Below are 15,723 nucleotides of genomic sequence, written 5' to 3' on the forward strand. Positions count from 1 at the left end.
ACTTCTACAACAAAACCATTTTTTGCCTAAATGTAATAGTAGTACAGTACAACTTACAAAGATAAAATTGTGATTAAATACTTAAACGTTTGAATCTGAACCTTGTTAGTTTGTCTCTGATCCCTAAACACTGCTGATCTAATCTGACATTTGTCCATAGTTTTCTGATTCACAGTATATTACATTAACATAGTCGTTTAACAACCTTGCATGGATGCAATATTGTTGTCTATTCATACCCTTAAGTTAGGACATTGTCTGCAACATAAATAAAACAGAAAGCAATAACTTCATAATCCGTTGTGACATATATTCAATTGAAAAGAGATACCCTGCTCTTGTCTTTTCTTTTCATTTTGCTGTGCTCAGGACATTTCTTGGTGCCACAAATCTACAAAAATAGCAGACACAGTGTCAAACCCCCCCACAAGTAATGTGAGGTGAATCACAAAGTGGCTAAAGCTTGTTCCAAATGAGAAAATGTGAATTTAGCATCTGCTTTCATTCCTGCATAGTATACCTTTAAATGTAAGGAAAACAATATGCGTGTGTTGAGTATTGATAACGACATCATGACAGCTTCTCCAAAATTCAAAGCAATGCTGGGAAGTAAGTATTCAGTGATTCTAAAAGCATAATAAGCAAAAGTAAATTCTGTTACATAACTGGACTTCCTGCAAAAGTCATTAAAGGAGTTAGCAATTGTATAAGAAAATCGTAAGTGTTCTGCTTGCTGAACTAAACTTGGCAGTTTGTTAGCTCCGGTGCATAAAAGCCAACTCTTCACATTCTAGATCTGCTTGTGCACCTGAGGACGATCTGTGCCCATTTTATGTGTGAGTATGACTAACTTCCACGCTGGCGGTGTTTCGGCAAGAAGCTGCCATCTTTGGTTTCCTTCCTCTCATTCTCTCCATCTGCTGTCGGGCTTCATTGCAGTCTGTTTGAGAGCTTTATCCAGACACACAATTAGTCAGTCAGTTCCGTTTAGAGGACAGTCACAACAATGACAACAACTTAATTTAATAGGTAAATATTTCTGAGTTTAATTGGTAAGGATGCTGTTATTAATATTATTTAGATACATTGATTAACATTTTAATTACGCTGTTACGTTGCACTGTGAATCAACCAACATATATTTGTCTCAATGAATAATGTCAGTGCACATCTTAACATGAATTGTAAAAACAATATCTGGATAAATCTTGATTGACTGCATCACATACTTACTTAACTTGCTGCATAACTTAATTTCCATGACTAATATTTCAATTATTACCTCAATGTTCTGTTTAATTTCATATCATTTATATAACCGACTTACTAACACTCTGCTTCTATATTAACAATTGGTATTTAAGCTCCACCACGTCTCTCACTGCATGCTGTGATGCTCTCAACTGTCTCATCCATTTCATTATTTCACTGAGATTCATTTTCTCTCTGTCTGCATGCTGTCATGTTTAAAAACCAAATCAACCCATCTGTTGAAGATCTGTCAGCTTCACTTAGATGTGTTAATGTGCCCTTCAGAATCAACTTCACTCCGAATTGTTTGGAAATGGGACTTTAAGTGGGTGTCAAATTGTGTCGGCAAGCTTTTGGCTCATTTCTTAGCATGAATTAGTAACCTGCTCATTAATTAATGATGGATACGCCCTTCAGACCTGTCACATGTTCACACAGTAGGTGATAGGAGATGTGATTTGTGTCAGACATTTATGAAGGTAAACATCTGTTTTGAACAGTCACATGTCAAGGGCTTGTATAGAAATTATGGCATGTCACCTTGGGCGAGTGAATGCATTTGAGAAATAGTTCCTGCACTCTTGTGCTTACAGGGAAATTGGCTAGAGTTGAGAAAAACAGGTTTCTTAATGTAAATAGCCAGATTTAAAAGATGTTCTGTTCAGTGAAAAAGGGGGTAGTTGCGTGCATACCTTTTGCACTTTGCAATGCCAGTTCTTCTCTATTTTTGGGTAAATTGCCATGTGAGTTCTTAGTGAACAGGGGCATAATTGCCACTTAGGGGAGTAATGGAGTGTCTTAATGTGGGAATGCCAAGTTGTTTGCTCTTTAGAAATGTTTGACTCATTTGTGTGTGTGTATGTGTGTGTATGTATCCGTGTGTGTGTGTGTATGTATGTGTATGTATCCGTGTGTGTGTGTGTGTGTGTGTGTGTGTGTGTGTGTGTGTGTGTGTTTTCAGCATTACATATGTTCCAGCAGAGTATCTAGAGGAGTACAAGGCCAGCCTGGAGCCACCTCAAGAAGATGTCTTCCCTGAAACAGTTCCAGACCCAATTCCATATACAAAGTAAGTTCTCCTTATCTGCCCCAGTAATTTGTGCCATTTGATTAAATTTAGAAACAAAACAAATTAAATATTTCCTTGTGATATTCTTTGTATATAAACCACTTATGGATACATTATTTTTTTCTCACCAAAACACATGTGTGTATCTGTCAGGTCTAATAAGCATGTTCTTTTTTTTTTTTTCAAACAAGCCCATTTTTGCCAGTGTAATGTTTACATCTTTGCTAGCCAGCAGTCTTCTTCTTCTTTGCCTTTGTTAGCCCATTTCGAGGCTTCTTTGTGTGTTACTGCCACCAACTGTCATTCAATAGCATAAAACAAACAAAACAGGGACCCACTCCAAACTCCACAGGGTACCTTTAAGTCATGTTAAATAAAAAAAAATGTATCATTTTTTGTGTCTAGAGCTCAATGAACCCCTGTCAATAATTTGAATGGAACCCTTTCCTTCTGCTTTTGCCTATTTAGAGATATTCCTAACCTCCCTGAACGGGAAGATGGAGAGGGAGAGGAGAGTGCCTCTTACAGCAACTGGAACCAACCCAGGAAGTGAGTACACACTGTATCTAGGCTTTAAATCTAATTTTGTCATCATGCCCATGACAGATATGGCTTGGATAACGGCCGATCGATGGCACTATCTTGAAGCTTTGACACACAAAGAAACATAGGAGATAAAATATTTTCCCCAGCATATAATAAAAGTTACAGTATCAAATAAGTACCAGAGTCACAGCTTTGAAGGGAGAATTGTTCAAATCTAGCATGTGTACCTTCCTCAGAGTCGAGCTCTTCCGTGCCCCAGGCAAGTCCCTGGGTATCAGTATTGTCGGGGGCCGAGGGATGGGCAGCCGGCTCAGCAATGGAGAGGTGATGAGGGGCATTTTTATCAAACACATCCTGGAGGACAGTCCTGCTGGACAGAATGGGACCCTGAAGACTGGAGACAGAATCGTAGAGGTAAAGGAACATTTCAGGTCACAGACAAAAAAAAACTTGAGATGGAGGTTGCAAGTTCACGACACAGTCTTTTTCCTGATTTTTTTTTTCAGGTGGATGGAGCAGATCTAAGAGATGCTAGTCACGAGGAGGCAGTGGAGGCCATACGCAGGGCAGGCAACCCTGTCTCCTTCTTGGTCCAGAGTATTATTCACAGGCCCAGGGTAAGTCCATTTAGCTAGTCACTACCTCATAATCTAAAGGTCATGATTTCCTTTTCCATTTTCACCTCATGTACAGGCCGTTCAGGGCACTTTCAAAAACTACAACACCTCTGTAGAATCCAGTTTGCTTTTGATTGTTTAAAGGAAGCAACACAAACTGTGTGGCATATTAAATATATTAGCAAGTTTTAACCTCTAACTTCGACACTTTTTGAAAATCACCGTCTCAACAACGTCGTTTGTTGTTTGAAAGTGCCCTCAGGCTTTTAAAGCATGACTAAGTAGCTTCCTGCTGGGACTGCAACTGGTTTGGCTCCAGTGTCAGATCTCTCATAGTCAATCACTTGCATTGTCATCTTGCTTGCCTTAACATTGTGGTTACTCATTAAGCGTTGTAGCAACTCATAATGTAATGTAGCACATGAAGAGGGACAAGAATTCATGTTAATGGAGAATTATACTCTTGCTGTAATTAATATATTTAGTATTTTTATTTAATTTGATCATATTGTTTTTGGCTGTTCAGCTGTTTTGAGTGAAAAATCCCTAAAAACACTGTATGCTAATGTCCAACACAAAACAGCAAAATAAGCAACCAGCTGCTAACAACAAACAAGCCTGTTTCTGCCAATTTGATTTAAAAAAAAAAGATCCTGTAAGTCATTAAAACGAGAAACTTTAGCTAAAATGACTTAGTAATTTAAAATGTATTCTATCTTAAAATGGCTTATTAACTCACAGTAATGGCCCCGTAACTACAAATAACTTATTTATGTTGAAATAATGACTAAGCATCTCAAAATAATGTTAATTTCTCAAAATAATGGTGTATTCATCCCTTGTGAACATTTCTCTTTTAGATACTACAATACTAATGGCCTCGTTTTTGTTTTACCATTAAAGCAAAAGTACAACATTTTGGGAAATAAGCTTTGTCCGGTAACGCTTTATATTAAGGTCCTTGTAAGTCCTTACAAGATGCTTATTAACATTATTGTGTGTTTATAAGCTTATATAAGTGTTAATAATGGCATTACAAACACCCATGACCCACCCATTATGTCTTTGCCATGCCTTTATTAATCTTATTTTGTTTGCTTATTGATATTAAAATATACTTTATTGTTCATCTATTATAAGTTAACTATAAGTTAACTATGCTTTTTGCAACTACCGGATCTAAAGCGAGAAAAATGCCTTATTACTTGTTAATTAATGGTTATTTTGGACCTTATTATAAAGCGTTACCCTTTGTCCTTTTTATACTAAAAGTAGGATAAGAGCACTGATGCCACTCATATCTGTCTGCTAGCTAAGTAATAAGCTAATGATGAACCTGCAGATAATTGGCACAAAGACTGGGGATGTCAAGAGGCAAAATTGTCTACTCAAGCTACACGTTAACACAGCAGGTTTTGTTACCTTTGGGCACAGGCTACATTAGCTTTTTCCTCATTCCCAGTCTTTAAGTTAAGCGACCACCTGTTAAGTACAGCTTCACATTTAGTATACAGACATGAGAAAGACATCTCGCTGCAAGAAATTAAAGTACATCTCCCAAAATGCTGACCAAATCATTTCAAGATGTCAATACCCTTTGTTAAGTGTAAGTACAGCTACTACATTATGAGTTGCCTCAAACCTGCATCTATGCTCCGCACTGCTTTCTCAGCCTGAGTCAATATATAACCCAGCTCCACCGCCTGCTGTAGAGAAACACACCACCTCTTTGACATGCATGCCGCATCATACACGTCAGGTAATCTGTCTTTCTCTTTTTGTCTCTCTCATTTCTGTTGCATCAGCTATCCATCACAGTTAATCTTTGTTGCACTCTCTCTCCTGCCTCCTCTTTCTTTCTTTCCCTCACATTGTGAGCTGAGTCCTTCTTTTTAACCGCATCTTTGACTTTGATACACACATAATGTGTGTATTGACAGAAATTAAGACAAACTAGAATTGGAGGTTCCTTTTGGGAGAAAAAGAAGCGGGGAGTTTATTTTGACATCCAGACATCCTATTCTTTTTTTTTTTTATCACAGAATAATCTAAATGTTACAATGACATGACCCACAATGATATTTTTAATCAAAAGGGTGAGTGAATGATAAAATCAATTTTGTTACAAGTGTTTTAGAAACGCTCTGTGCTGAAGGTGTGCAACGCTGACATTCAAAACTTATTTTGACTAGATATTTAATGGAATTTCACCATGGGGGTTATTGAGATTTCATCGCTATATCTTATAAAGGAAGTCATCAAGTAAACAATGGAAAAGCAAAGAAGAAAATCATTCGTACCTGGGTGGCTAGACAGCTGTCAAAATATGCTCAAGACTGCGTCTACCAAACAAATCCAGGAAGAAAACACATTTTCAATTTACTTTAAAGTCACTGTTATTGAGTTGCAGCTCCACTGAAATCCATAACAATGGGCTGAACAGTTTGAAAAATATTATTTTGATTAGATGAACCTCTAAGTGCTTTAGGCAGGTCAGTAATGCTGTTTTAAATGCAGCCACTGGGGTCCACCTAGAGAGTATAATAGCATATCCATGCTGTCTCCCTTTAAGTTTCAAATCCTTCTCTTGTTAGCAGTGAATAATCTCAAGGTAGCCCGGAGGAATCTTTGAAACATTTTGTTAAAGTATTTCAGAGAAAGAGGCTTTGCTCTGATTTTTTTTGATGTAGAGGAATGGCTGTCCTCAAGGAAGCCGCTCGCTTTAATGGTTACTCATTTAAATAAAACCTGAGGTGCCTCTGTCCTCCACACTCCCCCTTTTTTTCCCCTCCCAGACGGCCTCCGATTCAATTTTGTCAAAAGGCTCAGCCATCATATTAAATATTCGTCATGTTGTCAGCTTGTCGGCCCTGTGTCTTGCTTTTAGAGGCCGCCCCTGCCCTTTCTGCAGCTAAATAGCCACCGCGGGTCAAGCCTTTGCTGCACTAATCAAACCTACTTAGCACCTGCCCTCCCTCAGGTTAGAAAGCCTCCCCATGTCTGTGTCCGTCTGCTAGTGTCTGGGTGTGTCTTTCACTTGACCTGCACTGCTTTGACTTGTTAAAATTGTGTTAACAATGAACTGCATGAGTGAAGAAGGCTGAAAGAAAGCATGCATGTGTTTGTGTGTGCAGTGTTGGGTTCAAATAATTGGGTTTCAGTCTACATGCAGTATTACCACACCAGTGAATTTTATTTAGTGGCAGGATAGCCATGAATTGCATTCAAATTTGTACCAATTATTCCAAATAACAAACTTTTATTTTCCTTTTTAGCAACCTAATGAAACCCTGAGAGGCGGGAGTGGAAGTGGGGGAAAAAAACATGATCCAGTTTCTAGGTCTGATCTTAATTGCTTGCTTTCCTGTGTATATGACTTAAGAACAGGTGAAAAAATGGGTTTTGCCAGGTTACTTTTTCAAAATTTAATTTCATCAACAAAACGTTGGAAAAACGTCTTGCCAGCTGGGGGAAAAAAATCTTTATTGTTGTAATACTCATTCTGGCCACAAGAGGCTTAATGCACCACCAGCCCATGTTTTCAGTAGGACAAAAATCATTCATATTTTGATTCGGAGTGCATAGAGAAATTAAGGGGAGATTTTCACCTGTTTCCACAGATAAAAACAAACAAACAAGTAACTTTGAAAAAGGATCCTGATTTTCACCTGGCAATACATATTTCTCCTCTTTTCACATGTTCTTAAGTCAGAAACACAGGAAAGAATTAACTATTTAGATCAGACTTGAGTATTTCTGGACACCAGGACAGTAAATACAATCAGACAGTATATTTTAGTATAGCTTAATCAAGGCCAGGTGAATGTTTTTCTTACTTGCCTCTCAGGGCTTACATATAAACCTCTGCTGTCAGACACTAAAATTATTATCCTGAACTTTTTGTCCTGCTTCTCCATATATATGTGTGTGTGCATGCCTATTTTGACTCTAAAATTTCCCTCTTCTGTTCGCATATGTACCCCTATTTATATCTCTCCTTCTGTGCTTTGCGGCGTCCTTCTGCTGCACCAAACAAGTTAAATCACAGTCAAGGCTTTTACTATAAGTGCATTTTTTTCCTCCTGCCACCAGCTCTGAAGGCCCAATTTTACCCAATTATCCCTCAAACATGTCTTACTGCCAATGTAAAGATGACAACTTGATAAGACAGTCGACACTCAACACAAATACTATTATGTGAAGCACACTTTTTCAAAATGCCAGACTTCCTGGCAAAACCTTTTAGGTTTGATCATTGGGAAGAAAATGGTCAAGCTTGGATAGACATGTGGTGTGGGATAAGCTTTTTCACACAACACATCAATGTTTTGGCCTGGCTGTGTGTGTGTGTGTGTGTGTGTGTGTGTGGTGTTGCCAAGATTCAAGTTTGCTAAAGCAAACAAGCAAAAGTTTTGGTCTATATAAGAAATCTGGATTCTTTCTTCAGTTGTACTATTTATAAACAGATGGTTTTTATGATACAACATATGGTCCTTGTTTTTGCCTTTCACAACACTTTGTATAAACCTATTAATATGTATGGGATTTAGTGATGATACAGTATTTTTGACTATGTTGACACCGATGTGAATATTATAAATTAGCTCTCCTTACATGACAAATTAATCTGAAATTCCTTATTGTGAGCGACTGGTGCAGTGATTTACCTTCATGTCTGTCTGTACACCACAGTCCTCGGTAACTGACTCCAGTGAGGAGAGAGCTGCAGCTATGACAAGGGACAACAAGGACAAGGTTGGTGTTTCCAATTCCCCTCCACTGACAGCTTGTAGCGGTGGTTTGTATTTGTCATTGTTCCACTGTCAACTTTCGTAAAGTGTTGCTGCTCACCATAACAGAAACCAGGTTCGAAATATAAGAATCTGTTCAAATGTTCACCTATTTGTTGTCAAACTCAACACTAGCATATGTCCATCAACAGTTGTAGGTATCTGTCAGAAATGTGCTGTCTTCTAAAGTTGTTGCCCTTTGTCTCTTCTCCGTAGGAGGGTTACAGTCACAGTAGACTTTTCCTCCGCCTCTCCCCAACTAACCCTTTCACTCCTACCCCGTTTAAGGTTTGTGGGTCTCTGTGTTGTGCTCTCCACTTTCCCTTTCTGTGTATGCTTGCACAGATATGTTCATATACCATGACACAGTTCATGTGTTGAATATATTCTAACAAGCTGTACATGCATACACTCGTATATGTCCTAACATCTCCTCCATCTGTCTGGATTCTTTGTGTGTTTTTTTCTTCTTCTTTTTTTGTGAAATCAGAACATTTTTGTTTCTGCCTTTTGCTTTTTGTTACTCCCCTTTCAGACACAACAGAATTGTTACTCACTCCACTGAATGGCAAATGGAAATTTTAGTTTTTTTGGGGTTTCATGTCTTGTTTATAAAAAAAGATTTTGTATTTAAACAACTAAGGTAATCACAGGTGCGATTTGCTCTTTTTTCCCAGGTAAGTGTATATATTGTGGGTGAATATTTGATTTCAAGTTCTAATTAAATGATAATTAAGTAATTAACTGTCAACTTTTGTAGCATGGATTTAAATAGTTTTCTGTCCTGTGTTTATGACTTAAAAACAGGTGAAAAATAAATATTTTGCAAGAATAATCGTTCCAAAACATAAACATTCCACAAGGAAAAGTTTTGTTAGGAGGATAATTTTCTACTTACCTTAATACTTACCACAAAAAGTTTCAAGTGCACCACTACCTCATGTTCAATATAGGACTCTTTCTGTTTTCAACATTTTTGTTTTCTTCCAGGTGTGTTCTCTTTGTTATCTCTTTTTACAGATGACAAAAAAGTCATCTTAACCTGCCAAAACATTTCTCCCCCATCTGTTTCACAGGAACTTACTCTAACCTTGTTTTCCACCTGTTCTTAAGTCATTAGTACGGGAGAGAAAACAACTTAGGAAATGGATCACAATAATTTTTTTCTTACTTGCCACACTTTCACTCAGTAAGCATACTTTTAATTATAAATTAAGCTATTTTCCTATTAACCCCATTGTGATTTGGGCCTCTGAAATATATACGGAACCATGTCACGTACTTGTTTCTTAGCCTAAAACTAACATAACCGGCTAAAACTGATGAAGCTGTTAATATAAACCAAGCATATGGCTTATGTTGATTACATCAACAGCACTCATGTGCCTTCCTATCTCAATAAACCTAATACAAAGTTGATTAGTACAAAGACAAAGCCTGCTTCCTTCTCTTTACCTTTCACTAATAAACTATTTTCCAACTCCATCTGTGGCGTGACAGCCGGTGAAGCGTGAAGCGGCAAAGGCAGCTCCCACCAGCGCTGTCCTCCTCCTGCCAGTGGTGCCCCATGTGGGAGAGACCGATACAGACACGCTGACAGAGATTCCTGGCAGACCTACTGAGGCAGAGGAGGAGAATGAAGAGGAGGAGGAGGTGGAGGATGAGTTTGGATACAACTGGAGTGAGTTCACTTTATCTTTTACCAAGGATGCATTTATATATTCTGTTAGGCAAAACAGTAAAATGTCTATTTTGTTACATTTTTAATTTCACTCTCAAGTAAAACCTGCTTTGTGATCATTCTTGGGGTGAATTTGACTCGTGACGAAGCAGTGGGTATTTATTTGCATTATATACTCCTGACCTAAACAGAATCAATAAATTGAGACAAATAACAGATTAATTTACTGACTGCGGCATGCTTTACCACCTACCCGCCACTAGAGGTCCTCCAAGGCACATTTTGTTTCTCGCCTGCTCATGGAGCCATTCAGACTCTACAGTAAAAAGCACTGATTCACATGCTTGAGATGACTGTACCTCAGCAAAACCTGAAGGACTCAATGTCCCAATTAGCATCCTGCAAATGCTCTAATGTCAATGCAGGATCCACTCACCGTTTCAAGGAGACTGGGTCACACAGTCAGTCACATTCAACTCAGGCAATCAGCATAAAGGACAGACTTCCAGCCTCCAAACACCTGGGACTGTGGTGAATGTGTGTGTGTGTGTGTGTGTGTGTGTGTGTGTGTGTGTGTGTGTGTGTGTGTGTGTGTGTGTGTGTGTGTGTGTGAGGGAGAGAGTGTTCCCATCCTGCGGGGATAAGATTGATGAGGTTGGGCCCGGGGAGGTGAGTTGTGGAGATTAGCGCAGGACTGATGGTCCAACAGTGGCAGGGAGCCCGGAACAACAGGAGCCCATTGGCCTGAACAGTGCCTATCTCACACACCAGAGACAGGAGAGGGGGACAGAGGAAGAGAGGGGACTGGGGTGAGGAAGGGAGGGATAACAATAGAGACAAGATGGAGACAAAGAGATAAAAACAGCAGTGTGGCATTTAAAACTTTTTACCGTTTACTTTTTGTGCCTATGTATCTCATCCAATCCAAACACCTGCTCCGTTCTTTGACACAGACTGATATGGAAGCCCAGACTCAAGACAAATCTGGCCCTATTCAGCAGTATTGTCAGCTTACATCTGTCTGCCACGGCTTCACCTGCCTCTTTCAGAGAACATAATCCAGCGCTATGGCAGCCTCCCGGGTGTCCTACACATGATTGAGCTGGAGAAAGGCAAGACAGGCCTGGGCCTCAGTCTGGCAGGGAACAGGGACCGCTCTCGCATGAGTGTGTTCGTGGTGGGAATAGATCCCAACGGGGCGGCCGGCAGGGACGGACGTATGGTCGTAGGGGATGAGCTACTTGAGGTACGTTGTGTATTGATTATGGTTCTTAACTCTAGAGGGTTTGTAAACACAGTTGACATGCAACTCTTTAAAGTTATATGATCTAGAACGGAAACATTTTTATCAGTGCTTCTCTGTTAAGTGTATATAATTCTATGTTTTTGTATCCTGTCAGATCAATGGGCAGGTCCTTTATGGCCACAGTCACCAGAATGCATCCTCCATCATCAAGAGCTCTCCATCTGAAGTAAAAATCATCTTTGTCAGGTATAAAAACGCCCTTTCTTCCTATTTAAGCCTCCATGAATAAATTTCCATGGCAACTCCTTTCTGCCCCTGATGAAAACTGACCAGAAAAAGTTTATGTCTATTGCAGTGTTATTCAAAATTCAATAGAGGGAGCTATTGTAATGCCACAGAATTATTCAGTTGAAGGTGAAGCATTATCATCCATATTCAGTGGTGACTAACAGATTCTTCCTCATGCACATATAGAGGAAGCACATTATTAGCTTAAATCTAATCTTTTCACAGTGATTTAATAACTTTATATACATCTTGATACATGAATATATATATGCTTTTTAATCAAGGTGACATTTGAGTCTGAAAGCTGTTTTTCTTAAATCTACACACCAACAAAAAAAACAACAACGTTATTTTGAGTCTGCTTTTGATGTGTACTATTCAACCACAATTCTGTGCAGGAAGCAAATAGAAAAGCTCTTCATAGCTGTAAAGAGTTAAAAATATTTTTGGGTGGTGGTAAAAAAAAAAAAGCTCCCCTGTCTGCCAACGTGATGAAAAAAATGAAGATCCTGTATGTCATTATAATGAGAACTTTCTGGAAATAATGACTTAGCATCTCAAAATAATGACTGAGTATCTCACAGTAAAGATAAACCTCAAAATAATGATAAACCTTCTTAAAATAATGACGTAGGATCACATTTTTTTTGACACACTAAGTCATTATTTTTAGATAAGTAATTGTTTTGAAAGTTTCTTTTTTTTTGGAGATATACTAATTCATTACTTTGAGAAAGTTTCTCAGGCACAGGATCTTTTTTCTTTTTCACAAACCAAGTTTTACGAGTGGAAAAGGTTTCCATATGGAACAAAGACAAAATATACATTTAAAAAAGATACATAACCCAATTGGGCTGTAAGCATTTTAAGGCTACAGTTAATTGAAGTAGTATACTTTCCCATGATGTTACACAAAGAAGCAGTGTGTTTCAGGTGTGCCTTAAAATACATCCACAGGTGTGTCTCGAATTAACTCAAATGTTGTCAATAAACCTATCAGAAGCTTCCAAAGACATGACAGCATCATCTGGGCTTTCCCAAATTGTTTCAAGGCATAATAATGTTAGTGTATGTAAACTTCTGACTTTGAAGAAAGTAATAAAAAATTGTCTAAAAAAATCCTTCTCTCAGTATTCTGGCATTAAGCAAATAGAAATAATTTTGGTAATCCTAACGGACCTAAAACAGGAAAAGTGATTGTCTGATTTCATGTCAGACAGTGAGAAAAAAAGCATATGTGTCTTTTTATATAGTGTATGTAAACTTCTGGTTTCAACTGTATGTGCAGTGAATGTTTATGTCTTAAACATTAACTGCAAATCAGTTCATAACAACGAGTATGTAGTGTAAACTGTAACTGGTAAGGTATGCATTATGGAACTGGAACATATCAGTTAGACACGTTTGACTGTTGACCCTTCCTCAAACAGTCCTTGTCACAATCGCACTACTTAACCTTCTACTTGACTCACATCCCTTTCCTGACCCCCTGAAAGACACGCTGTGATCAGCCCCACGTAAATCACGGCTCCGCTGTCACAAAGCAGAGGAGCGACGATTTATGTGAGTTATGACTCTTTGGAACAGGAACACGGAGGCGCTGAACCAGATGGCTGTGGGACCTGTGAGAGAACATGAGGGAGACACAGTGGAGCCCCACACTGAGGTATAACTACACACATGGCCACACACACACACACACACACACACACACACACACACACACACACACACACACACACATTGCACAAATGCAGACAAACATTATGCAGATGTTAGGGAGTGAAGTTTGAGCTGCATAACAAGCTATTAAACTCACACAAACTATTATTAGTACTTTAACTCGACCAATGTGTAATTTAGTTTTTTACTGTATCATGCCCCTGAATGGTTTTCATGTGTCTTTACTCCTCAATGAAAAAAGGACATACAAACCATTTTTTCTCTTTTTTGCTTTTTTCTAATTTTTTAAAACTTTTTTTTCACTCCTTCCTTTTTCTTTTTTCTTTAGAATTTTTCTTGTTCTATGTATATATATATATATGTTTTTTTTTTTTGTTTTTTTTTTCTATGTATGTTTGCTCCTAAAAGTCTCTTTGTGTGGTCCTGGAGTTCCCAACCTCCCATGCCTGTGTGTAACTCCCAAGACAACCAAAAACCACACACACTCTCAGTACTGTCGTCTCACTAACCAACAGACACGAACACAACTTTTGAGTTTACTTCTACTAACTGCTGCTTGTTTCGTCACAGCTGGTAACAACTGCTGCTAATGGTGACGCCGATACTTCAAAACACGTCATAAAGCTGAAGGTGAGAGACACTAGACCCCCATTTTCACATCAAACACACACATGGGACAGTCCTGCTCTTTTGAAATACCATAATAAGGACAATAATAGAGAGGAAGTCATGGAAGCAATGCTATAATGAGGGAGGTGTACACAAAAAAAGTCAATGGGGTATGAAGAAGAAGAAAAGAAAAGCACACAAGAGCAGTCAAGTCTTACACGCTGTCAGGAAAGAGAAAAGAGACAGAATACTGGTGAATGAAAGGATGAATAAACAAAACAACACATGAATGGGAGAAGAGCAGTTCCAAGAGGACATAAAGGCCCAGTTCACTCAAATAACTAAACTGATTTTTACCCCTGGTGGTGTCTACTTTCTAGTCATGCAGACATTTTCAGTTTTATTTGCCAGCATATTCAGACAGGCAATATTTGAAAAACTCAGCAACACAGTTTGCACAGAAACATTAAAGTCTTTTTTAGTACTTTTAGCACCACTGATAACACAAATAACCATACAATGAACCATTCAGCTCCATCATATAGTCTCATGGGAGGATATCTCAAAATCTTACCTGATTAAACTGACAACATCTGCATGACTACATGCAACAACAGGTCATTTGTTGTGTGACTCCAGTGAACTGACTCTTGAAAAAGAAATGAGTGAATAAAAGAGGTTTTGATGGGAGCCCCAGTTTGGGACTATCCATATGGTATATAAAGCGACAGGGATGGCAGTGTAAATGCAGCAGCATCTGGGTAGCTCATTGATTTGAATACACAAGCACAAAAATCCCCACTGGGAACAAAAGATCAGACGTGTGAAGGATGTAAGGAGAAGCTGTGTCTAATTATCTTTGTCGAGAAAATTTTCATCAGCAATGCTTGCTTTCAGCTCTATTATTTACCACATATTAAAGCTATATGCTATGTTCAGATGTGCTGTAAGTGGTCTAAATCATTTTATCCTATATGTGCACTAATGTTCACCAATAGGAGGATGGAGGACTTGGCATCGACTTTGTGGAGGGAAATACTGAGAGCGGTGTTGAGATTCAGAGTATATCTGAAGTGACAGAACACACAGGCAAAGTAAGTGTTACACACTGCAGCTAATGGTTTGTGTACATTATATGGTTGATTTCTAATCAGATTTGTGATTTGCTCCATGCAGGAGGGCTGCATGAAACCCGGGGACAAACTCTTAGCTGTGAATGGTGAATCAGTACAAGGCTGCACAGTGGAAAAGGTACAGAATCTTTGGAAATAAACATCATATTGTATTTCCTGTAAAGGCCAAATTTGCTTAAGATCCCTTATGTAATAACACTTGTTGTTTTCATAAGAATTACTTAGAGACAACTATGGAAGTCTGATTAGTAATTCTGCTGTGTTTTAGGTCAATTCTCTATTGAGAAATGCCAAAGGTCCAGTGAAGCTAACCTTCTCTACAAATGAGCCCCCCTCCTCCTTCTCCCCTCTCCAGTCAACCTGCCAGGATGGAGATTGCTCCGATGAAGTCCTTGCCAGCCTACCCAGCATGCCTATAGTCGCCACAACTACCTTGATGGAGCCAGAGGCTGAAGCAGTCATGAGTGAGCCCCCTTTTAGGAGTTTGACTTCTTATTCAGAATGATAAACAATGGATCAATCAGCTTACCATATGCTTGTTGTATTTAAGGTCCAAGTCGCTCGTCCACCCCTTCTACTCTGACCTGTGACCCGGCGACCTGTCCCATCATCCCCGGCTGCGAGACCACCATCGACATCTCCAAGGGTCGCACAGGCCTGGGCCTTAGCATCGTGGGAGGCTGTGACACCCTGCTGGTAAGACACAAATAATATGAATGATAATCTGTTAAAAAGGCTGTATCACTTGATTAAAAACAGAATGTGAGTTAAGAATGTCTTGGTTTTCTGTCATTGATGTAACAACACAAT

At 38.9% G+C, this 15,723-nt stretch overlaps 1 protein-coding gene and 1 long non-coding RNA gene across 2 annotated transcripts in view; one reads left to right on the forward strand and one right to left on the reverse strand.

The window, feature by feature from the left end:
• The window catches only part of LOC131989359 (multiple PDZ domain protein), a 50,166-nt gene that overhangs the window by 24,995 nt on the left and 9,448 nt on the right, over positions 1–15,723 (forward strand). Inside the window, exons 23-38 of the mRNA XM_059354549.1 lie at positions 795–836; positions 2,213–2,320; positions 2,789–2,869; positions 3,103–3,280; positions 3,373–3,483; positions 8,176–8,238; positions 8,490–8,561; positions 9,774–9,954; positions 11,004–11,200; positions 11,355–11,446; positions 13,076–13,154; positions 13,742–13,801; positions 14,779–14,874; positions 14,957–15,031; positions 15,182–15,377; positions 15,464–15,609. Coding sequence (XP_059210532.1) covers positions 795–836; positions 2,213–2,320; positions 2,789–2,869; positions 3,103–3,280; positions 3,373–3,483; positions 8,176–8,238; positions 8,490–8,561; positions 9,774–9,954; positions 11,004–11,200; positions 11,355–11,446; positions 13,076–13,154; positions 13,742–13,801; positions 14,779–14,874; positions 14,957–15,031; positions 15,182–15,377; positions 15,464–15,609 — 1,777 coding nt within the window. The remainder of the gene's footprint in view (positions 1–794; positions 837–2,212; positions 2,321–2,788; positions 2,870–3,102; positions 3,281–3,372; positions 3,484–8,175; positions 8,239–8,489; positions 8,562–9,773; positions 9,955–11,003; positions 11,201–11,354; positions 11,447–13,075; positions 13,155–13,741; positions 13,802–14,778; positions 14,875–14,956; positions 15,032–15,181; positions 15,378–15,463; positions 15,610–15,723) is intronic.
• Positions 850–9,856, reverse strand: LOC131989362 (uncharacterized). The gene is made up of 3 exons (XR_009395949.1): positions 9,729–9,856; positions 3,094–3,260; positions 850–951 (listed from the first exon to the last, which is right to left on the reverse strand). It is a non-coding gene; the product is annotated as an uncharacterized LOC131989362 (long non-coding RNA).

The sequence above is a fragment of the Centropristis striata genome, chromosome 17, assembly GCF_030273125.1.
Source record: "Centropristis striata isolate RG_2023a ecotype Rhode Island chromosome 17, C.striata_1.0, whole genome shotgun sequence".
Classification (NCBI taxonomy): Eukaryota; Metazoa; Chordata; class Actinopteri; order Perciformes; family Serranidae; genus Centropristis; species Centropristis striata.